Source organism: Ostrea edulis, chromosome 2 (assembly GCF_947568905.1).
Source record: "Ostrea edulis chromosome 2, xbOstEdul1.1, whole genome shotgun sequence".
Lineage (NCBI taxonomy): Eukaryota > Metazoa > Mollusca > Bivalvia > Ostreida > Ostreidae > Ostrea > Ostrea edulis.
The window spans coordinates 49,414,871-49,440,412 of record NC_079165.1 but is presented as its reverse complement, the minus strand read 5'-3'; the positions used below and the strand labels follow the sequence as shown (position 1 = coordinate 49,440,412).

Here is a 25,542-nt window from a genome sequence, read left to right as displayed (position 1 = left end):
AATCCGCGCCGAATTAGCACCTGCCTGTCGTACTGCGACGTCAAATGTTTTGACTGCAACAGATGAACATCACAACTACTGTATATTTCATTTCTTGCCACTTAATGTGCCCCCGTCTTAACAAATCGACACTTCAATGGATAAACAATAATATATTGTAATAGATCATTTGTGTAACCTAATAAATGTGTCTGCCCATGGGTATGCATTCTGCTTTACAAGATAAAAGAAAATATTTAGATAAAACAAATGCAGGATTATTTCTGAACTTTATTTAAACAGACAAAATACTACACCTACTACACCTAACGAGTAACAGATGTAGTATGACCTTAGAGCAATAAGATGAAGATTCAAAAACAAATATTTCAACTATTACTACCAAATACTTGGACTTCAACCATTGTGTTTCCAACACAAAAACAATCATAATTTGCAACAAAACATTATTCCTAAATATTTCAGTTTTAAACATCCAATAATTACATGATGAGAGTAAAACCAATAAAATTTGAAAAGCAATATAGTAATTAAATTCACATGACCATTTGGTACAGGTATTAAATAGATGTACCATGTGATTTACTCCTCAGCTTGCATTCAGATATAATTACTCATAATAAAAGCTGAATCTATTGGATTTAATAAATAGATGTATCAAGCACTAACCACACAGTTTAATCTGCATCACAATTACATTCAATTTAAATGATGAAATGACATTTCCTTAAAGTAATTAGTTATAACATATGTAACATGTAAATTAATTTATGTTAGCTAATACTTCTACCCTGCAAGTGCAAACATAATATTACAATTGATTACTGTATAATTTGGAATGAAAAACGTATGTGACAAGTTTTAAATTATAGCACTAGAAACTGTATGCAATAATAACAAACAAACATGATTCTCAGAGTACTACAACCTTGTTTTTATGAATTTTTATGCACATATCTTCAATAGTAAAATCAAAAACATTTTTCACACTGAATAAATTCATGTTTTATATATCCTTTTCTCTGCAAAAGAAAAGAAAATAATAATAGCAATAATTTCCATTTTTGTTTTACTGATAGCTCATCACTTATACAATAAAAAAATCTTAAGGATGTTCAGAAAAATGGACAAATTTCAGAAAATAATAAATATTGTGCTCAAGTATTGTACTAGCAGTTTGGTATATATACATCTTAGATAATCTTCTATTGCACATATTTGATGAGCTAGCTAGAACAAAACTTTGAATAATAAATAAATGTGTTACTATCTATTAAACCATTTATCTTTTGAATTAAGTGTACATATATACATGTGTACAATATTCAATATTGCTATTTACAGCCAAACTACAGCAAACTGAAGAGAATGCTCTTATGACAATAATTTGGACAAAATATATTTACAAATTTGGTAGATATTTGCAAATTATTTAGCTCGAACCCCCCCCCCCCCCCCCCCCCCCCAATAAAATAAAAAATAAAAACTCAACAAAAAACTTAAGACATGTTGCAAAGCTCTTTAAAATCACAAATAAATCAAATTTGTTCATTATTATAAAACATTCCCCAGATAAATGTGCACTCATCATAACTTGGAAATATAAAATCGAATCCATTGGTTTGTTGTTTTTTTTTGTTTTGTTTTTTTTTTGGTTTGTTTTTTGTAATTGAAAGCTTGACAAAAACTAAAACCTTCAGATCAACATTCTCAAATGCATGCAATTCTAGACTTAAACTTTATGCATTTTTTATGCCATGCAGGGTCATTACATCACAATTCCCAACTGAAAAGGGAAATATACATATTATGAGATATGTAGGTGAACAACACTGAATATGTGATAAAAAATAGAGTACATTAATGGCAAGGTCACACACACATTTCTCAATCAACTACAATTAGTCAACAAATAAATTATCATATTTATATCATATTAAACACACACACACACAAATATACTGATAGTAAAACGCACTTCTTGCAAAAAGCTAAGGAAAAACAATTTTATTCATTATAAATGTAATTTGTTATATTCAATAAGTTCACAATTTGTTTTAAACTACATGTATGGAGAATGAAAACCACATCACTGCAAGTGTGAATTCATTATAAGTGTGTTTGATAGAACTGTATTTTACTCTCTCTTTCTCTGTGTGTGTGTGTGTGTGTATGTATGTATGTATATATATAATATACACATGCACACACACCATTAACTGTACATAATATGGGGGATATATATTATTATTTCTCTTTCAACCACACAATTTTAATATGTACATCTATAGTTTTGCTCCTCCCCTTTTCTTTCTATTACTAAATAACACAATATATATATACATATATAATACACTATTTTCTTTACACAGAGGAAAAGTAGAAAAATTAAGGAAAAATAATTTTAGGGCTAGAATATACTTCAAGTGAAAGTAAGAATCCAAATTGTCATCAGAATATCTTTTTTCTTTGCTCAACATATTTCTTGCATGAAATTGATTAACATTGCTTCCATGGAAAACACCAACAATGGCCATTTAGAACTAATCATATTCATTTGAATTTAATTTGTGCCAACTGGAGCTTATCATGTACACCTTTCAAGTATCATGGTACTATGGAAACTAGTTACAGTGAAACATTCTTATAGTGAAGTGCTGGGAACAAATCTTTTTTTTATTCATAAAGAACAGAATTCGTTATATTCAATAATATATATTATAAAACTACAGGGAATGAAAATTACATCGCTGTAGGAGTGAATTCATTATAATTATGTTCGCTGTAATTTTGCTTTACTGTATATACACATTTTGCAGCATTCATGACATTACTTGATTTAAATGTTACCAAAGTTTAAATGCCAACAGATTTTCATTGGATGTGCAAGAGCAGGAAATAGTAAAAGTGAAGGAATCTGGTACTTCACTTTCAACAGGTACAGCTGCATTATGTAATGTAGCAATGATGCATTGGAAATGTCAAACACTTCTTAAATTTCCTTAAAAATACTTTCTACGAAAACTGCATTTTCCACTAAAGAAAAGGAATGCTACACCAGAGAAATTTGATATGGATGAAAAGTGAAGGATGTATGTAACAATATTTTGATATTGAAAACTTTCAAATTTACTTTATTTAGTGTCAAACTAAATGAAGTTATAGTAGAAAGTAATTTGAAATAAAAAAAAAACCTGCTGGACTCAAACCCGTGATCTACAGTTCAGCAGTTGACATGCTAGCATACTGAGCTACCAATCGGAACTCCTCGAATGTCTCGCTCACTCGACATAGATCTTACGATTGCCAAATGGCAACGCATCAAATTCACTCATGGATGCCACCGTATTACATCCGAGATCTATGTCGAGTGCGCGAGACATTCGAGGAGTTCCGCTAAGGAAGTCGGCCATTATGATGATGTAGACACCTCCTTAAAGTTTTTGATTTCAAAATATTATTGTACATATCTTCCACTTTCCATCCATAACAGTTTTTTCAGGTGTGATATACATCCTTCATTAAGATTCAAAAGTCATAAATAATAGCATTATCTGCAATTAGAATCAAAATAAGCTCAACCTTCTGGGGAATAATATTCATAAAAGGCAATCTCCATAACATTTACAATAGAAGACACATCATTAAAAGTATCTTGTTGAAATTTGGCCATTTCAAACATTTGATGTGTTTGTGAAAACACAAAGTCCAAATAGTGGCATATTCTAGTTCCTCATGGCACCCACTGCAAGAAATGTTAAGTTCTCACTATCTAGTTTATTTGAAGTCCAAAGTCTTTGTTTTATAAAGGTGCTGAAAAATTGGAACAAACTGGACTAGAAAATGCATTCCCCATTCCTTTGGGTTAAAATTCACTTAGTGAAATGTTCCTTTCCTATATCACAAGAATTTTATGTTACATCTGTATGAACTTTATAATATGAAGTCTTTATATTCAATGATGTTGCAGTAATTTTTAGCAGATTGTAGGACAGATTGGTTGACATGTAGATGTTGCCCTGTCAGTAAAGCTGTGGACAAACACGTCAGTCATTATGTATGATAATTGCAAAGAAAAAATTACATGTACTCTATCTAGTTCTACTTAAATGCATTTCATGCAACTTGAATCAACTGACTTAAATCATTGTAGGACGCATAGATTGTTATATTATTACAAATAATATTAACAAATGTGCAAACAAAAACATACATTTGAGCTTGTGTTTGTGGGTGGAAGAATGCTTTTGCCACCAACTACATTTCCCCCCCCCCCCCCCCCCCCCCCAATTGCACAAAATGGAGCATTTCAGCCCCATTACATAATTCTTATGCTCTTGCAACATCCAAGAAGTCCTGATGATTTCATGATCCTGTTATCGCACAAGCAAAATTTAATAATACTAAACATTCACACAAAACTTAGAATACCGAATATAATTGGTCAAAATATCAACATAACCCTTAACACACAATACATGACTAAAGCCACGCCTGAACTACATGTCTGGACTAATTTTCCGTTTATGTTTTCATCTATCTCAAGCAAGTGGAAAATGAAAGATTGATCGTAAACCCTCTGGAACTCATTGAAGGTAAGAAAAGTCAAATCTAAATGTATATAGGGTGTAAAGAAAATATTCTTAGAACTATGATACAGAAAATGCAAGTTTTACCTGTATCAGAAAAACAAAAAAACATTTCAAAACGACACATGTTAAAAGTTTTATTTGAAACAGAGGATGAACGATGAGAGTTTTAATTACAATTTTTTGGCAGATCAGTTGGAGAGGAGGATTTTGAAGGATTTGATGAGAATAATATGTTGAATATTCAAGAAACTGACATTGATGAAGCTGAAAGTGACCATGAAGCGAGGGAGGATCTAAATGTAGGATGGACACAAGACATGCTCAAGTAACAGCTCCATTTACTAAAAATCCATGATCAAATGTACACTAAGCTTTTAACGCATTTGTTTGAGGGAAGAATGTGAGAATTCTTGTGAGAGAAACCATCATATATGCAGAAAACAAAATCAAGTCAGACTCTTTATTGGAAGCTTATACAAAGTCATTTCAGGAAGTGAAACTTGGAAAGGAGAGATAATGTCTATAGGAGGATGGGAAATCTACTTGCCCAAAAATTCAAAGATAAGTCCACATGTTGATCAGATTAGTCAATATTAAAAGGTTCTCAGGAAGACTTTGTTCTTTCATCTTTTGAATCTACCACATATATATTGTTTTGAAAGTATGGAAATCCTGCTAAATGTCGCATATATTAGAATTTGCAAGCTGCACTTGTTCGGGTATTAGAATAATAATTTGTTGATGCGGCAACTCCAAATAGAGGCCAGGTGTGGAAAGGAAAGCCACTGGGGATGTCTAACTGAATAAAACCTGGTACTAAGAAAAAGCATTCTTTGAGGGATTGCAAAACTTGTACTCCTTCAAAATAAAACGGGGAGATTCAAAAAGAAAACAAATTAGTGAAACTGCCTATTGCTGCCTTGAATCTGATGTAGCCCTCTTGTGTTCCAGATTGAGTTAAAACATTTCATACCCATAAAGACTAGAAGGCAATTCTGTCAAGAGACGGAAGTGAAAATGACAGTGACTAGGAATTAACTTTTTCATTTTTTACCTGTTGTTACATTTAGCTGTCCTGTAAAAGACTAAAATGACTTGAAAATGAGCTGCAAATATTATTCTGGAAAGTTCATTTTCTATACAAAATTTTCACCAATGGTTCTATATCTAATCATAAAGGAAATTCCATATAATGAGTATTTTCTGCAGGTTAATTTTTTAAAATTCAACCCCAAAAAGGTATCAAATTATAGTCTGCGTTTTCAATTTCTGCAGTTGCATTATATCGAACTATACCTAAATGTATTATGTATCAATATATATTTTACGATTGTAAATTTTGCGGATTTTTGTGTCTGGAAAAAATGGACATGCAGCAGCAGAAAATACCCATTATATGGTACATCAATTAAAAAATCATAAAATTTTTAATACCCATTTCCTAAATAAATTCAGCAGTAAGTAGCCCATTTCATGCATGATCAGTATATTGTGTTCAGGGTTAATAAAATTTTCTGTTATCTCTTGTGTGTGCACTATTAACTGCTCATATTGTTTGACCACCTGCATTGTATGTACAATAACATGAAAAACACAACTTATCATGATGTACAAAAAAGCAGACAATTTCTAGTCAACTCCAGTAAAACAGCATGTGCTGTGCATTAACTTTTATTTGCAACTCTTCATTTCACAGTTATCAGTGATAAACTGGTTTGCAAACACTAATCTTCATGACCAAGATAATCTTTTAAAAACAGAGAGACATAAAAAGACTGGTTTGCTGCTCTGACGAGATTCTTGCAAACCTAGTGAACATTTTTAGCACATGAATAAAAGTTGGTTTAAAGTAGTCCCTATGTGGAAGCTTTTACATTTAAAGAGCGATTCTGTCATAAGTGTCAACCCAAGATAGGTCAACAGTTGACAGTTTTAGTGTCAACCATTATATAGGTTGACCTGCTGTGTTTAACACTAAATGAGAGTGTCAACTTGTCTGTGATTGACATTGCAGTGTACTTATATTATTAATGTATCCTATGACAAGATATGATTACAATCTACCAATTATAAAGTCTCCCAAACAAAGTACTGGCTGTATTAAAGTGGACTTTTTTCTGAATACTACTATCCCCCCCCTCCCCAAATACATTCCAATTCTAACTTCATTTAAAATATCTACATCACAAAGACCTTGATTTTGAATTTTTTTTTTTTAAAAATCCCCCTTTTTCGTTCATCTTACTTTGTAGGTCCCAACATCCTTTCATAATTTTTTATGATCACATGTCTATATGATCAAGGTCAAAGGTCACTGTTGATACTAGTTTGTAGGTCACAACATCCTTTTATCATATCTGAATATTCCATATCTCTATCAGTCCTGGTTCTAAAGTTATAACAGATTTATTTTCAAGGTCACTGGAGTTATGTGGCCTTGATACCATTTTGTAGATCCCATCATCCTTTTATCATTTATGAAGATCCCATCTCTTTATCATACCTAGTTCATAAGTAGTACCTAGTTTATGATCTAAGGTCAAGGTCACTGGAGTCACTTGACCTTGATACTAATTTGAGGATCTCATCATCCTTCCATCTCTATCATTTCTGAGGATCCAATTTCTTTATCAGACCTGGTTCTTGAGTAATACCAATTTCTTGCTCTAAGGTCAGATCAAGGGAGTCACTTGACCTTGATAATAGTTTGTAGATCTTATCATCCTCCTATCATTTCTGAAAATCCCATGTCTCCATCAATTCCAGTTCTAAAGTTATACCAGTTTTATGTTCACAGTCAGAGGTTAAGATCACTGAAGTCATTTAACCTTGATACCAATCTTCATTTTCTCATTTTTGAAGATCCCATCTCTCTATCAGACCTAGTTCTCAAGTAATACAAAATTTACTATCTAAGGTCAGAGGTCATTGGAGTCACTTGACCTTGATACAAGTTTGTAGATCTTATCATCTATTTATCATTTCTAAAGGTCCCATGTCTCTATCAATAACAGTTCTAAAGTTCTAGAGTTTTATATTCAAGGTCAGAGGCCTAAGTAAGACCAATTTTATGCTCCAAAGTCAGAGGTCAATGGAGTCACTTAACCTTGATCATAATATGTAGGTCCTGTCATCCTCTTACCATTTCTGAAGATCCCATGTCGCTATTAATTAGTCTCGGTTTTAAAGTTATACCAGTTTTTTATGGTCAGAGGTCAAGGTCATTGGAGTCACTTGACCTTGATACTAATTTGAAGGCCCTGTCATTTTCTACACATTTCTGAAGACCCCAGGACTCTATCATATTTGTCAAGTTATATCAGTTGAATTTTGGAATTAATCCTTCCCCCTAGAGTTCTATGTTAAACCCCACCCTATTTGATCCCTCCAATATGTACCCTAACCCCTTTCAATCTGAAAACAAAACCATTTCTGCACATTTAGATACAGTTGCCCATCATATCCTAGAATATGTAAAACTTTCATCAACAAAATAAGAAGCCAGCAAAAACAATAAGTCTCCAAACTTCGTTTGGAAGATTTAAATATAAATAAATACTACTTTATCCATATACTGGAGTTGAGTCTGCTAAAGCAGAAAATAAAGGAATAATAATATGTTCCTCAATCAGGAAATACAAAGTCAGAGATCAAAGGGGAAAGTGCAAAAGAAGTTTTGTGGCAACAACAATGAATTGACACAACATACAGAAGAGTACCAGCTCTAACCAACTTCCTGATAACAAATCTCCAAAAATATATCATTCTGGCTGTTTACACATATGTACAATCCATGTGTTCTTTTTTTTGTGTGTGTGTTTTGTTTTGTTTTTTACATTTGATATCCAGAGTTGTCAGCACTGCTGAATTTATGTGTGATGGATACCAGTTGATCCCTGGAAGTGGGGACCAGTTAGCACTCCGAAGAAAAAGATTAAGATCTTTCAAAGGTGGTAATGATGAACATCAATGAATGGCAAGCAGGTATCTTCAGCTGTTGAAATAAATGTAAAGTATTTACAATACATTAAAAATATTTTTGCCAGCAAGATCCCCCCCCCCCCCCCAATGTTTTGCAATGCATAACACTGGAAACTCCACATGAAATGTGAATGCTCAGCATATGAAAAACACCAGCCAGTATAAAATATCTCAACATTCAAAACTACAGCAAAATTCAAATAAAGACCATAGCCATAATATCATAACCCTTCCTCTATTACAGTACCCATGCATATAAATGATAAGGTTTTAATTGGAGGCTACATATCATGTTTTCATCATTTAATATTTTGTTCATTGTGTTTTCCACTCGCTTCCTATTGAAATCCATTGCTTGTAATTTGCGACTATGAAGACACATTTGTTTCATTCTAGTTAGATTTTTTGTGCCATCTGTCCATGTGTGACTATATATAAATTTCACAAACTCTGCAACCTACTTTGCAGCATTATTCACTGGTACTAAACTGATGATAGTAACGATCGTTACCATCATCCCAAGATGGCGGAAGGAAATTCTGGAAAGACCACGTTTACTTATTATATCTATTTGTATTGTTTATTTGTGAATGATATGTAGGCAAGAAATATTATACACTAGCAACACTACACTACAATCAGGTGTTATTTTATCTTTTATACGGCTCATATGAACAGAAAATTCGTTGAAAAAACAGCGAGGATGATAGTAACCTACTGGTAATTATAAATAACAAGAAATATTCTCGCTGAAATCATCCTTTGATCCTCTATTGTGGCCCCATCATTTTTACAAATTTGAATCTGAACTTTATCAGAAAGCTTTCATGTAAATGTAAACTTTTCTGGCCCAGTGATTCTCCCTATATATTTGTATGTAAAATTTGATCCCCTACTGTGGCCCCATCTTAACCCCCCCCCCCCCCCCCCCCGAGGGCCATCATTCTTACAAACTTAAATCTGAACTATATGTCAGGAAAGCTTTCGTGCAAATGTAAACTTCTTTGGCCAAATGGTTCTTATGAAGAAGATTTTTAAAGATTTTTTGAAATTTATTAGTATTGAACTATGTGATCCCCTATTGTGGCCCCATACCCCCCAGGAACAACGATTTTAAGAAACTTGAATCTGCACAATGTCAGGAAGCTTTCAGGATACTTTCCTAGCTCAATGGTTCTTGAGAAGATTTTTCCTATATATTTGTGTGTAAAACTATGATCCCCTATTGTGGCCCCATCCTACCTCCAGGGGCCATGATTTTCACAAACTTGAATCTGCCCTATGTCAGGAAGTTTTCATGTAAATTTCAGCTTTTCTGGCACAGTGGTTCTTAAGAAGATTTTTAAATGACCCACCCCATTTATGCATTTTTAGCTCTTCTGAGCAGAAGGCTTAAAGAGCTAATCATATGGCCATATGTCTGGCATGCGGTGTGCATCAACTTTTTGGAAAAAGGGCTATATCTCAAAAACCCCTTAGCCAATTTTTCTCAAATTTGTCACAGGGTATCATTGGCCCAAGGGCTTTCATTTGTACTCAAACTAGGGTTGTGATCCTTTCAAAAGGGGAGATAATTAGGAAAATGCAAACAAAAGTAGTGGCTGCTAAAAAATCTTCTTCTCAAGAACCACTGGGCAAATTATCACCAAACTTATGCATAAGGATGAGGATAGGTTGTAGATAAAAAATTGTTCAAGGCATCATCCTGGGGCAAAGAGTGTGGTCTTAAGGTCACTTCAAAGCTGACCTTAAATTTTGTTTTGTTAAAAACTTTGATATTTTGCTTAGTATAAGGACTAGGATCATCAAATTTTGCCAGTTGATGCATCTTAGGACCTAATATCATGTTGTCTCAAAAGTAGGTCATAGTGACCTACTATTTGAATTTCGTAGGTAATTATTATTAAATGGATTTTGATGCATATCTTGGACACTTTTGAGCCTATGATCATCAAAAGTTGTCAGTTGATGGATCATGAGACCTTGAAGTGTGTCATGTGAAAAGTATGTCACCATGACCTACTTTCTGAATTTTATGGCTAATCATTTATGAATACATTTTAGGTTGTTATTTCAGATACCGAGAGGTTTAGAATCATCAAACCTTGTAAGTTGATGCATTTATAGGCCTCGAAACATATTTATAAAAAAAAAGTAGGACACAATGACCTACTTTTTGAATTTTACAGACATTCAAATTTCACATTGTCAATTTTAGATGCATATTTTGGACACTATGAAAGCTAGGATCATCGAACATTGTCAGTTGATGCATCTTGAGTCTTCGTAGTTTGTTGACCAAAAAGTAGGTCACCGTGACCTACTTTTGGAATTTGACGGCTATATTTTAATATTTCAGATACTATTTGACTTACAATTATCAACTTTGTCAGTTGATGCATGTTGAGTCTTCAGAGTGTGTCACCGTGACCTATTTTTGGATTTTAACAGCTATATTTGAATATTTCAGATACTATTTGACTTACAATCATCAAACTTTGTCAGTTGATGGGTCTGAGTCTTCAGAATGTGTCGACCAAAAAGTGGGTCACTATTACCTACTTTTTGAAATTTGACATTTATATCTTAATATTTCAGATACTATTTGACTTCAATTATCAAACTTTGTCAGTTGATGCATCTTGAGTCTTTGGAGTGTCGACCAACAAGATAGATGCCCATGGGCCACATCGCTCACCTGAGTCACCTTGGCCCATATCTGAAGACTTTCCATATATATTTGCATGTAAAACCTTAGTCCCTATTATGGCCCCAACTACTCCTGGAAGCCACAATTTTTGCAAACTTGAATCTACACTACGTCAGAAAGCTTTCATGTAAATGTCAACTTCTTTGGCCCAATGGTTCTTGAGAAGATTTTTAAAGATTTTCCCTACATTTGTATACAAAACTTTGACCCCCCCCCCCCTCACTTGTGGCCCCATCCTACCCCCCGGGGGGCATGATTTGAACAAACTTGAATCTGCACTATGTCAGAAAGCTTTCATGTAAATATCAGCTTTTCTGGCTCAGTGGTTCTTGAGAAGAAGATTTTCAAAGATTTTCCCTATATATTTGTATGTAAAACTTTGATCCCCTATTGTGGCCCCATCCTACCCCCGGGGGCCAGGATAATAACAAACTTCAATCTGCATTATGTCAGAAAGTTTTCATGTAAAAATCAGCTTTTCTGGCTCAGTGGTTCTTGAGAAGAAGATTTTTAAAGTTTTCGCCTATATATTTGTATGTAAAAATTTGATCCCCCCTTGTGGCACCATCCTACCCCCGGGGGCCATGATTTGAACAAACTTGAATCTGCAATATGTCAGGAAGCTTTCAGGTAAATTTCGGCTCTTCTGGGCCAGTGGTTCTTGAGAAGAAGATTTTTAAATGACCCCCACTCTATTTTTGCATTTTTGTGATTATCTCCGCTTTGAAAGGGACATGGCCCTTCATTTGAACAAACTTGAAAGCCCTTCACCCAAGGATGCGTTTGGCCAATTTTGGTTGAAATTGGCCCAGTAGTTCTGAAGAAGAAAATAAAATTGTGAAAAGTTTACGACAACGACGACAGACAATGGACAAATTTTGATCAGAAAAGCTCACTTGAACCTTCGGTTCAGGTGAGCTAAAAAGTAGGTCAATGTGGCCTTCTTTTGGAATTTGACGGCTATATTTGAATACTATTTGACTTGTCAGTTGATGCATCTTGAGTCTTCAGTGTGTCGACCAAAAGTAGGTCGCTGTGACCTACTTTTGGACAGTTACATTTAAATTTTCAGGTACTATTTGACTTAACATCATCAAACTTTTTTAACTGATGAATCTTGGTTAGTGAGAATTTTTGCCTGTTCTACAATGTATCAGAAGAGCGATTCTAGGCCCATGGGCCTCTTGTTGTGATTATCTCCCCTTTGTAAAGTGGGCATGACCCTTCATTCAAACAAATTAAAAGCCCTTCACCCAAGGATGCCCTTGGCCAAATTTGGTTGAAATTGGCTCAGGGGTTCTGGAGAAGTTGAAAATGTGAGAAATTTACAGATGGACAACAGGCGATCAGAAAAGCTTACTTGAGCTTTCAGCTCAGGTGAGCTAAAAATGAGAAAAGTTTACGACGATGACAACAACGCTGACAAATTTCGAACTAAAAAGCTCGATTGAGCCTTTGGCTCAGGTGAGCTAAAAAGGAGTCTGAAGAAGTTATGTAGCATGGACAACTTTCCCAAGGAATGCAAATAAGAACGGAAGAAATACATGGAAATTCAAACTATTTCTAATTTATAGCAAACTTCACTTAGACATAGATATAAAATCACTACACATAAATTCATTTTCTGCTATAAATACTTCTTTGCAGATAATGGGGAAAATTTTCAACAAATCTTTCATTTTAGTGCATTTTTTCTGTCTTCAAAGAGTCATTGTTATCATCAACCATGATCATTGATGTAATACACCATCATTAAAACTACTAGTATACAGGATTTTGAATTTCATTTTTTAATAAAGAGGTCCCTAAATTCTTGCAATATTCAGATCTTGCGAGATTTCAAAATGGATGAAGTAAAAATTGAGACCAAGCTGGAATGGACATTTATAATCTTATATATTGGAAATTGAAAATATTAGTGTTCAATCCAACATGTACCTACTTTATGTGAACTTCAGTTCATTTCCGTTTTAATTCTATGTTCTAAGGTTGGCTCTGGGCCTGAAGTTCCAAAACATGCTTTCTCCTCCCCATCAGAACTCTGAGAATGATTTTGGTCCTTTCTGTACAAAAAATGATAACTGATCTATACATGGTCTGAAAGAAAAATTACTTGCAGCAATAAATTATTAAATAAATGCAATAGTTTTTCAATACACATTGTTACCTAGGTATATCGCCAGCTTTTGTCCCAGCCTATTTTGGATTTTTAAAAAAATGTCTGTTTTCCCTCCCCCGGGTCTACTAGTTTATGCAACAGACCAGGCAGCCAGGTACTTCTTTTTTATTTTAAATGGATGTTTAATATGGATGTATGGTTTGACTTTAAATACTGTTTTTAGCCAAATATAATACACACCTTTTTCCAAGAATTATTAGGTGTGAGAAAGGGGTGCATATCATATACCACAATAGGTTTTTTCAGGTGGAACTCAGTTGTACATGTAAGGATTCACTCGGGGACATAGCCTTCATAGATACTGTACACTTTTTCATGTTGTTTGTCTTCTTAGAAGAGAAAAATCGATCTCAAGAAATTAATTATTACTACAAAAACGTAAAATTGTAGATATGTGAAACTTACAATTTGTAAATAATCAAATTATTATGAAACAGCCAAATTAAAATTCATTGGATCTGAATATTCTTCACCTTGTATGCCACCATTCTTGCATGTGTACACAATGCCTTGTCATGTGCTAAAATAAACGAAGTTACATACATGTATAGGTTGGAAATAATTTGCCACTCAAAAGTTAGTTACTCAAAAGTTTATGAATATCTTTTAATGAAATGTTAATGTGAAACTTTGAAATAACTTTCCTTGAGCAAAAGAAATAATGAGATGGCAAACAGCAGGTGTTTTACGAAGCCATTGTTGAGTACACTGTGCTTGTCATTTGATTTTGTCAGATACCCCCTCAGGGTAAAGAAATACGTAAGAATTTTTTTACACGTTTTATTAAAGTGAAAAAAAAAATCATACAGCATGAATTAGCATGCTGTCCGATTTCCACCAGTCGGCATACACTATTACATTTTCTTTTGCTGTAAACAACTTGTATGGATCGTTTTTCATGCAACAAAATTTCAGAGGGTTGTGCTTGAATTTTTCATTTCTCAACCATATCTAAAGCATTGTTTTTTACAGACAGAGCACTAATTATTTACAGCACCTATTCCCTTCGATCATAATCATTTTATAAATTAACGAGAGGTTTGATATATCGCACCTAGTGTACATCAATGGTGGTGTGTTTATTACAACAAATTTTAAAAATGCTAGTATATTGTTTTGATTTTATTTTTACAACATCGACTATTTAATTGATTTTCATTAACTTTCAACAAGAAATATCAAGTCTGTTAGAACGTTAAAACTACAAAATCTCGTGCTTTGCTGAAATTAACACGATGATTACCCGGGATATTCAGTAAAGATTACTGCAATGTTGAAAGTCAAGATGACTGTTAACTCAAAAATATAGCTGCAAGGTTTGCAAATTCTTATTTGTTTAGAATTCATTATTTCTGCAAAAATATTCAGTGAAAATCACTGCAAAGTATAAAGTTAAGATTACTGCTTGATCAAACTTTTTGCTGCGTATTATACACATGAAGTGCGTAAAAATTTCCCTCAAATTTTCAGGCCCAAAGACATTAAACACAAAATTCGGCAAAATAAGGTATACATATGATCCCACTATTTAAATGTAGATTTTCATGCTATCATCAAATTGGATGTATTTAGATTATGAATCCTTTTGCTTTCAAGTGCTGTGGTCCAAGAGTAGACTTGTTGCATATCAAATGCAAGTGGATAAAAATATACACATTTTTCCCTAATGAATATAGGGAGACAAGCCATTTGTACTTTACTTGACAGGCGACTTGATCATATGACAAGATGTAGATTCCAAATTCTGAATGCAATATTCTAGTGGTGTATACTTTCTACATGAATATCAAGATATATTTGATAATCCATCTAGCTAATCATAAAACAATGAGCGGGTAATAGGCCCGCAAAAACTGTATTTCCTGATTTCAATCAACAGTTAGCTTCAGGCGCAAAATATTTATGCAAGATCAACTTTTTAAAACTTATTTCAAATGTGCATGACATTGATTGAAAAGATCTTTTAAGCTTTATATTGAAGCGCATGAAAACATTTTCAGCACAGACTACCTAGAAAACATTGGATTGGAATTCCAATTTCTTAGTTGATTTTCAATCCACTTATATATTTTAGGTAAAGCCCCCATCAGAGGAAAAACAGCTGTGGGAATTATTTAACAAAAGTATTTGCCATATACAAACGAAGCATATGCAATCTAAAGTGAAAGTTAGTACCACACTGAGTTCTTGTATATCATATTTTCTTTTTTTTTTTATTCATTTACATGTATATATGTAATGTTCTTTCCTTTCCTCTTTGCTCTCATATCTTCATATGTTATATGATTCATCATTATTGTCATACATGTATATATATATATCTCTAACAGGGGATGACAAATCCCATTGCCCGACGCCGGGGGCGAGTGATTTTTCCAATCGGGCAAGTAAAAAATAAGTAGGAATTTGTCCGTGGGCAAGTGATTTTTTAAACCACAACTATTGGTTTTGCATTGGAAGTGAAAGTAGATTTTGGTACAAGTTAACAATTGACGATTGTTACAGTACCCGCAACGTTATTCTTGACATGATAAATGATAGAACATGATACACGCACGATAGGATAGGATACATGCATGATACGATAGGATACACGATAAACCTGATAAACGCAAAACCTGATAAATGATCTTCACGATAAAAGGAAAACCTGATAGAAATGTTGTAAATTTAGAATCAATTTAGACAGAACGAAATTTTGATAACGACAACATAATTACATTATGTTGGTAATAATACTGAAGGATTTCAAAATTCATTATACACGTACACCTAAAACGTATAATTTCTTTAATACACGGTCGTACTTTTGAAAAATATATTTTTATTTCAATGTTTTTACGCCATCACAGCTAAAATCAGAAAACTATAAACTGTATACGGTATTTAATTCATTATTTGATATATATTTGAATTTTCCCGGCCAATGATTCTAAAATTATAATTGTCACCTAATGTTTAATATATAAAATATACAGGAAATAAACTAAATGTAATATAATGTAGTGATATCATGCTTCAGTAGCTCTCTCATTCTAATGTCTATTATCTTGAATGTGAAATAAAACCAAGTAATATTTTGTGTGTAGCGAGGAGGGGGTTATTTTGCATCAAGCTCCAAGTTCACCGGTCATTCAATAATTACAATTATTTTCTTCATGACCGCTTTTTAAAAATTCCACTGCACTACACCATATCCTCATATGTTAGATTTTTCTACACTATGAGTGATAAGTGATAGTCATAAGTAATTGGAACATATTTATTTGAATTGATATCTTAATAACAAAAAATGAATAAACTATGAAAAAAATAAATAAACAAAACCCGGCTTTTTTAAATATTCGCCCTATCAATAGCACTACAGAATATGTAATTTAAGTGTTTTACACATAAACTCTATATAGTAAGTTTGGCCCCGCCCTGGGGTCAAAACCCCTATCCCGGGGATCATGAAATTTACAATTTTGGTAGAGGCCTTCCTGCTCTACATCACTATGCATTTAGTTTTTCTTACATGTGTGCAGTTCTTTGAAAATTGGTCAATTTTGGGCAGTTTTTGCCCCGCCCCTAGGGCCCCAGGGGAGCTGGAATCCTGAAATTAACAATATATGTCCCCCATGTTCCAAAGATGCTTCATGCCAAATATGAAAAGAATTAAACTGGTAGTTATCAAGAAGAAGTTAAAAATGTTCAATTGTTAACGCACGACGCTGGACGACAACCAATTGCAAATATCATGTATCTCTTCATAATTCATTGTTTTATGCCCTTTCAGCCTTAAAATTAGACAGTTGCATCAGAGTTAATACATCATGTTGGGATTCTCCTGACGTGGGGCTATTTATTGACGCCCACAATGTATAATTTATGGGTGTCATCTGGACACCGAAAAACACCGTGTTTTCAGTGAAAGGCCTGAGGTGTTCTGGATGATTTTATATGTACCACACTATGTTTACTTTCTAAATAATCTTCTCACTGTTTGCAAATGTTTTCAAGCATGTAATTAAGGAAAAGTTAATAACTTTTAACACCAATTAATCTGCTTGAAAGTAACTATGTACAAAAATAATACATGAACATCGGATCATACAGTTTTAATTTAGAGATAAATATTCAAGTTATTATCGCAATTACCTATACAATGTACTTATTTTCATGGCACACAATGACTTATGTTTGATATGATTCACCACTACACATGGTCATAACTATCATGTATAGTTATGGCTTCAGATCCTATCATGTTAGCATTGTTAATGGGGGGATGTATAAAGGTAAATCTGTAATTTGACCTTTTGTACCTGAAAACGGATGGCAATAGGCGAGTTTGATGGGTGGCGATATACTGAGATGAGAGAGTACTATAGAATTTGTAATGTCAATGTTCCATTCACCAACAAATAAATACATCACTAGCTATAGAATATATCTGATATGCTGACCTTTGACCTAATGTCAGAAGACAAACAAACCTTCTCTCCTGATCCACATTTTTAGCATAAATCTGTGCCAACTGTTGCATTCCTGCCAAGTGCTGGTTATAACCAGGCATCATAAACATCCTGGGAACAAATCCTGATCCTGGTGATCCCAAGAAGGCAGGATGCATTATTGGCATGGCTGATTGAGGGAAAACCCCGCTGATATTGTTAGAACACATGCCTGGTGGGTAAAGCTCGGCAGGAATATTTGGGTTGGAGGCAGATGAGATCTTTGGGTGCTTGTCATTTTCACTGACCTGCTGGGACTGATGGGATGGGATACGACCAATTTTGTCCAAATTTTCCATACTGTCATATTTGCGCATGAGTTTGTCTTTCAAGTGGCTCATAGTTTCTGAATGCATATTGTCTCTTCTGTTTCCTTGATCCACAACTCGAGTGAAAGGAGAGGTGCTATTGAGAGGAGCACTACTCAACTGAGAAGCAAGAGTGGGCAATTCTTTGGCCACAGTAGAGGGTTTGCCACTATACTTAGGAATATTTAGCAAAACTTGAGATGATGAAGTTGTCTGTTTGGGAGACACTTGAAGTGGAAGCTTCAAGAATCCCATCTGTAGATTCGGAGCAGAAGAGTTTAAGTGTGCTAGTAGTTGTGGGTGACTCTCAACTGCTGATTTGGTCTTCTTATCTTTAGTATCATCATTAATCTTTAATCTTTCTAGGTCTTTATTTGGTATGTCATCAAATGCTTGGAATTCATCACTTCTTTCGTTAACAGGATTATCTTGAGTGGAGACATTTGTGTCATCATCAATCATTACCTCCTCTTTCTCAGTCTTTATCTTTCTTTCAGTTTCTTCACTTTCGGTAGAAATCAAGTGCTTCCTCATTTTGTCAAATTTCTTATGAAAAACAGAACTAGATTCCTGACTCTCTACACTTCCCTGATCCTCATCTGTATCCATAGCAACAGGAGAAACAGGAGGATGTTCCAGACTGGCTGAATCTAGATTTTTTTGGTTATTCTGAGCATGATGAGGAGCTCCTGCAGCAGCAGATACTGGACTAGATGAGGTGGGAGGAAGCCAGGTGACTTGTTCTGGCTGAACAGGCAGCTGAACAGTGGGAAGATTTTCATAAGAATCTGTGAGCTGCAAAAAACAAAACCACAACATCTTTTGTTTTAAAGGACTGTTTACTAAAATAAAACGAGGCCATGGGAAACATCACTCACCTGAATCCCCTTGGCTCATATTTAAAGATTTTCCCTAAACATTTGCATGTAAAACTTTGATCCCTATTGTGGCCCCTACCTACTTACTCCGATGGAGAGCCTTAATTTTTACAAAATTGAATCTGCACTACGTCAGGAAGCTTTCATATAAATTTCCACTTTCCTTGCCCAGTAGTTTTTGAGAAGATTTTCCCTATATATTTGTATGTAAAACTTTTATCCCCTATTGTTGCCTCACTTTACCCCCGGCGGCCACGATTTTAACAAATTTGAATCTGCACTATGTCAGGAAGCTTTCATGTAAATTTCCACTTTACTTGCCCAGTAGTTTTTGAGAAGAAGATTTTAAAAGATTTTTCCTATATATTTGTATGCAAAATTTTGATCCCCTATTGTGGCCCCATCCAACCCCCGGCGGCCATGATTTTAACAAACTTGAATCTGCATTATGTCAGGAAGCTTTCATGCAAATTTTGACTCTTCTGGCCCAGTGATTCTTGAGAAGAAGATTTTTAAATGACCCAACCCTATTTTTGTGATTATCTCCCCTTTGAAGGGGCATGGCCCTTTCTTTGAACAAATTTGAAAGCCCTTCACTCAAGTAAATGTGAACTTCTTTGGCCCAATGGTTCTTGAGAAGAAAATTTTAAAGATTTTTCCTATATATTTGTATGTAAAACTTTGATCACCCCTTGTGGGGCATCCTACCCCCAGGGGCCATGATTTGAACAAACTTGAATCTGCATTATGTCAGAAAGCTTTCATGTAAATATTAGCTTTTTTGGCTCAGTGGTTCTTGAGAAAAAGATTTTTAAAGATTTTCCCTATATATTTGTATGTAAAACTTTGATCCCCTATTGTGGCCCCATCCTACCCCAGGGGCCATGATTTGAACAAACGTAACTCTGCACTATGTTAGGAAGCTTTCATGTAAATATCAGCTTTTCTGGCTCAGTGGTTCTTGGGAAGAAGATTTTTAAAGATTGTTCCTATATATTTGTATGTAAAACTTTGATCCCCTATTGTGGCCCCATCCGACCCCCGGGGGCCCTCATTTGAACAAACTTGAATCAGCACTATGTCAGAAAGCTTTCATGTAAATATCAGCTTTTCTGGCTCAGTGGTTCTTGAGAAAAAGATTTTTAAAGATTTTCCTATGTATTTGTATGTAAAACTTTGATCCCCTATTGTGGCCCCATCCGACCCCCAGGGGCCATGATTTGAACAAACTTGAATCTGCATTATGTCAGGAAGCTTTCATACAAGAGGCCCAGGGGCCTTATAGGTCACCTGAGTATCATGTAACAACCTTCCAATGTTTGAATTAGGTTTGTGTTTAAATATAAGAATTTTACTTTTGGATGGAAGAAACATTGAATAGCTATGTGGTCATGAAGTACATGTGCCATTTTTATGTTCAATCAATAATCCTTTTTAAAAAACCTAGGTCTGAGACATCATAAAGAAAAGGGTTATTTACTCCTTAGATAAAACCAATATACATAATAAAAAACCTAGGTCTGAGACATCATAAAGAAAAGGGTTATTTACTCCTTAGATAAAACCAATATACATAATAATTTCATGTCTGTCAAGCAAAGGGTTCTTAAAGTATTGAGTAGTTGTATATATTCCTATTATTCAGTTTACCCTTGTCTTTGTGATTTTATTAGCTACAATGGTCATCTTCTCCGAAAGGAACCAGTTTTTTTAAAATTACACTCATTTTGATGGTTTTTGCCCCACCCCTCAGGCCCCAGGGGGGCAGGGACCACGAATTTCACAATTTTTGTTCCCCTCCACCCACAGATGCTATATGCCAAAATTGGTTGAAATTGGTTCAGGGGTTTCAGAGAAGAAGCTGAAAATGTTCAAATGTTAACGCACGACGACAGACAAAAACAGAACATTTTCAAAGAAATATTGCATTTTCACTATATAATCAATCAGCCCCACCTTTGCACCAGAACCCCTGACCCAGGGGCCATAAATTTCAGTTTTGAAAGAAGCATCCTTGATCATCATTATCATACTATTAGTTTGTCTACTTAATACCCAGCAGCAGAGGAGAAGATTTTCAAAGAAATAAAATGCATTTTCACTATATGATCAATAGGGCCCCACCCTAATACCAGAACCCCTGACCCAGGGGCCATGAATTTCACAATTTTGAAAGAGGCATCCTTGCTCATCATAACCATGCTATTGGTTTGTCTACTTAATACCCAAGGACAGAGAAGAAGATTTTCAAAGAAATAATGCATTTTCACTATATGACTTATAGAGCCCCACCCTAGCACCAGAACCCCTGATCCAGGGGCCATGAATTTCACAATTTTTAAAGAGGCATCCTTGCTCATCATTACCATGCTATTAGTTTGTCTACTTAATACCCAGAGACAGAGAAGAAGATTTTCAAAGAATTTCTACATTTTCACTATATGACCAATAGAGCCCCACCCTAACACACCAGAACCCCTGATCCAGGGGCCATGAATTTCACAATTTTTAAAGAGGCATCCTTGCTCATCATTACCATGCTATTAGTTTGTCTACTTAATACCCAGAGACAGAGAAGAAGATTTTCAAAGAATTTCTACATTTTCACTATATGACCAATAGAGCCCCACCCTAACACAAGAACCCCTGCCCAGGGGCCATGAATTTCACAATTTTGGTAGAGGGCTCAACGCTCATTATAATTATGCCCACAGTTTGGCTTCTTGATGTCCAGGAGTAAAGAAGATTTTTTAAAATTACACTCATTTTGATGGTTTTTGCCCCACCCCTCAGGCCACAGGGACCACGAATTTCACAATTTTTGTTCCCCTCCACCCACAGATGCTATATGCCAAAATTGGTTGAAATTGGTTCAGGGGTTTCAGAGAAGAAGCTGAAAATGTTCAAATGTTAACGCACGACGACGGACAAAAACAGATAGCAATAGGTCACCTGAATGATTCAGGTGACCTAATAAATCTCAGCTTTTCTGGCTCAGTGATTCTTGAGAAGAAGATTTTTAAAGATTTTTTCTATATATTTGTATGTAAAACTTTGATCCCCTATTGTGGCCCCATCCGACTCCCGGGGGGCAGGATTTTAACAATTTAGAATCTGCACTACCTAATAAAGCTTATCTATAAATTTCATCTTTTCTGGCCCAGTGGTTCTTGAGAAGTAGATTTTTTAATGACCTTACTCTATTTTTACCTTTTCCTGATTATCTTCCCTGGCCTGGCCCTTTATTTTAATAATTTAGAATTCCCTTTACCTAAGGATGCTTTGTGCCAACTTTGTTGAAATTGACCCAGTGGTTTTTGAGAAGAAGTCAAAAATGTTAAAAGTTTACAGACGGACGGATGGATGGACGCTGGAATACGGGTGATCAGAAAAGCTCACTTGAGCTTTTAGCTCAGGTGAGCTGAAAACAATGTCTCTTTTTCTAATGTACATACTTACATATGTGCAAGAGAAAGCAAACATAATTTGGTATGAAAATTTATAGATAATTTATGAATTGTTTATTATGATGACCCGCTGTGATGAAATAGATTGGAAAATACATGTATAACATCATATTAATACATGTATAACATCATATTAATACATGTAAAACATCATATTAATACATGTATAATATCATATTAATACATGTAAAACATCATATTAATACATGTAAAACATCATATTAATACATGTATAATATCATATTAATACATGTAAAACATCATATTAATACATGTATAATATCATATTAATACATGTATAATATCATATTAATACATGTAAAACATCATATTAATACATGTAAAACATCATATTAATACATGTATAATATCATATTAATACATGTAAAACATCATATTAATACATGTAAAACATCATATTAATACATGTATAACATCATATTAATACATGTATAACATCATATTAATACATGTATAATATCATATTAATACATGTATAATATCATATTAATACATGTAAAACATCATATTAATACATGTATAATATCATATTAATACATGTATAACATCATATTAATACATGTAAAACATCATATTAATACATGTAAAACATCATATTAATACATGTATAACATCATATTAAGAGGGTTTTACTGTATCTTAAAACAGAAAATACTTACCTTCTTTGTCTCTTGACTTTTAATCTTGTCTACCCTCTTAACAATAGAGTCTGAAAGACGCGAGAGATAGCGGGGGTGACGATCCACAAGCAGTGACTTCTTCTTGTGGTGGAGTCCATATACAGCCCCTACACTCCCTCTTCTCATTTCAGCGGACATTGTGTAACTCTCCTGAAGGGCTTCCCGTGAAGGATCACGAGATGCCTTGCCTTCACTGTTCATATGGAAACTGTAACACCTTGGACGCAATTGAGAATAATCATCCATGCCCATGGATCCAGAGCGAGATCGGAAGTTGGGGGATCCTGGTTTTGGAGAAGTTGACGGAATGGGGATAAAATTGTCTGAACTGAACATTGGACTTCCTCTATGGCTATTACTTGCACTATGAGATTCTGATGAAACAGGTTTAAGCTCTGGACTTCTAGTGTCCAAAAAGAATTGTGGCGGAACAGGGCTTGATGCTGCACTGCCTGCCAGTGAGGGTGGCATGCTGTTCCCACGTAATGCCACTTTTTCCATCTGGAATCTTTCATTAAGGCTATGGATCTTTCTTTCCATGTATTCTTTATCAAGAGTATATCGTCTACGCTCTTCAATTGTGTGAAGACGTGGCCGCGAGAGGGTGTCCCGCTCCAAAGTGTGACACCTCCTGATGGGTTGATCCGTTACCAGACCATAGTAACCAAGAGAGTCCTCACGGTAAAAAGTGCCATATGGCGTTTTCAAAACCAAATGGGGGTGTGTTGTCTCCAGGGAGTGACGCTGTGGAACAATGGGTATTCCATCAAAGATTCCCGAATCGTACCCAGTAGCCCCAGACAGACTTGTGGGTATGGAGGAGTTGTCTGATACTGTTGATCCTTCAGAACTGTAAAACAATCAGGGAAGGTAAAAATTATTCCGAATTAATACAAACTAAGCAATCTTTTCCAGATTATAAGGAGCCTCTACCCATCTATAAACACAAAACATGTATCACAATATAAGTTCATAAAATCGAAGAGACATACATAGATGAGTCCACTTGATCATTAACATCCATAATTCCAGTCGTCTGTTCTGAAGATTTCTCAGATCCATTCTTTTCATTCTGACCTGTTCATAAAAATATTGAAGGAAATGTCAATTACAGTGGAACCCCATTATCATTAGATTTGAATAATCGGAAAAAATTCATAATCAGGAAAAACTGTGTATATCAATGATCGATATAATCAGTATTTACATTTTGGGGTTATTTCTCTTTAGTTTTATGTTCAGATATATGTGCAACATTATATTGAACATACACATGTTATATTATATTAGGCCCAACGAGGAATGAAATGTGTTTTCTCTAGACACAAATCAAGATTTGCTTAATTTTAAGGAAAAAAAATCTAGACATCTGACTTGGGATGTATGTATATATATATCAAGTTATCAACTAATCCGAGATTCCTCCGACTTTCATATCAAGACATGTGCGTGCGAGATTTTGAGCGGACTCCATATTGAAAAGTTGGAATTCAGCTGATGCAGCTGCTTTGCCTACCCTTTACAACTTTATTTCGCAGATCTAGATAGGATTCAATTATTGGTTGAGTATCATGTCAGACTACTTTGACGCAGATTGGAATTTTGTGTATTTGTGTGCTGACGTCATGCACAAAGAAATCAAATGGCAAGTAGGCGCCCTAAGTCAAAGTGATGCTTCATTTGTCAGTGTTAGAGCTTTTAACATGGCAATAGCATCGTATTAGTCATGCTTAACTTGTAGAATAATCATCCGATAACTGAATCCTCGCGTCTTGGAAAGTAAACCTGCGAAATAAAGCTGTAAAAGGTAGGCAAAGTAGCGACAATAGCTTGTATCGCTGAATTCCCACTTTTCAATATGGATTCCACTCTTGATTCAGCCCTGCACATTTCACGATATAAAATCGGTGTTAACAGTCAGAAGAATCTCAGATTAGTTATCAACTAGTGTCAGGGGTCGAAATTAACTTTTTCTACCACAGGCTAATTTAAAAAATCCACAGGCTAAAATGAAAACCTACAAGCTAAACTAAAAATACTGAAGCAATGCTCTTTTTTCATAGGTTTTTTTTTTTAAATCAATGAATTCCCCCATCATTATTGAGCCTAGTGGGTCAACAGGCATCGTTTGGACAAGACACTAAGTTACGTAAGTCATATGGTGCAATGTCTAGGTCTTTTGACCATCGCACCTCTAATCCACAACCTGTTTACTGCAGGTCAATCCAAT

At 34.7% G+C, this 25,542-nt stretch overlaps 1 protein-coding gene across 5 annotated transcripts in view; it reads right to left on the bottom strand.

The window, feature by feature from the left end:
- Window positions 1-252: 252 nt before the first annotated feature.
- The window catches only part of LOC125679482 (uncharacterized), a 109,398-nt gene continuing 84,108 nt past the window's right edge, over window positions 253-25,542 (bottom strand). For 4 of the 5 annotated variants that reach the window (XM_048918735.2, XM_056154396.1, XM_048918733.2 and 1 more), the window contains 5 exons: window positions 24,305-24,389; window positions 23,292-24,162; window positions 17,941-19,061; window positions 13,226-13,346; window positions 253-8,586 (listed from right to left, as the gene is read on the bottom strand). In XM_048918735.2, the coding sequence (XP_048774692.1) occupies window positions 13,238-13,346; window positions 17,941-19,061; window positions 23,292-24,162; window positions 24,305-24,389 (2,186 nt within the window). In that variant the 3' untranslated portion in view covers window positions 253-8,586; window positions 13,226-13,237. Of the gene's footprint in view, window positions 8,587-13,225; window positions 13,347-13,935; window positions 13,983-17,940; window positions 19,062-23,291; window positions 24,163-24,304; window positions 24,390-25,542 lie in introns of those variants that run through there. The other variant, XM_048918736.2, reaches the window with a different exon arrangement.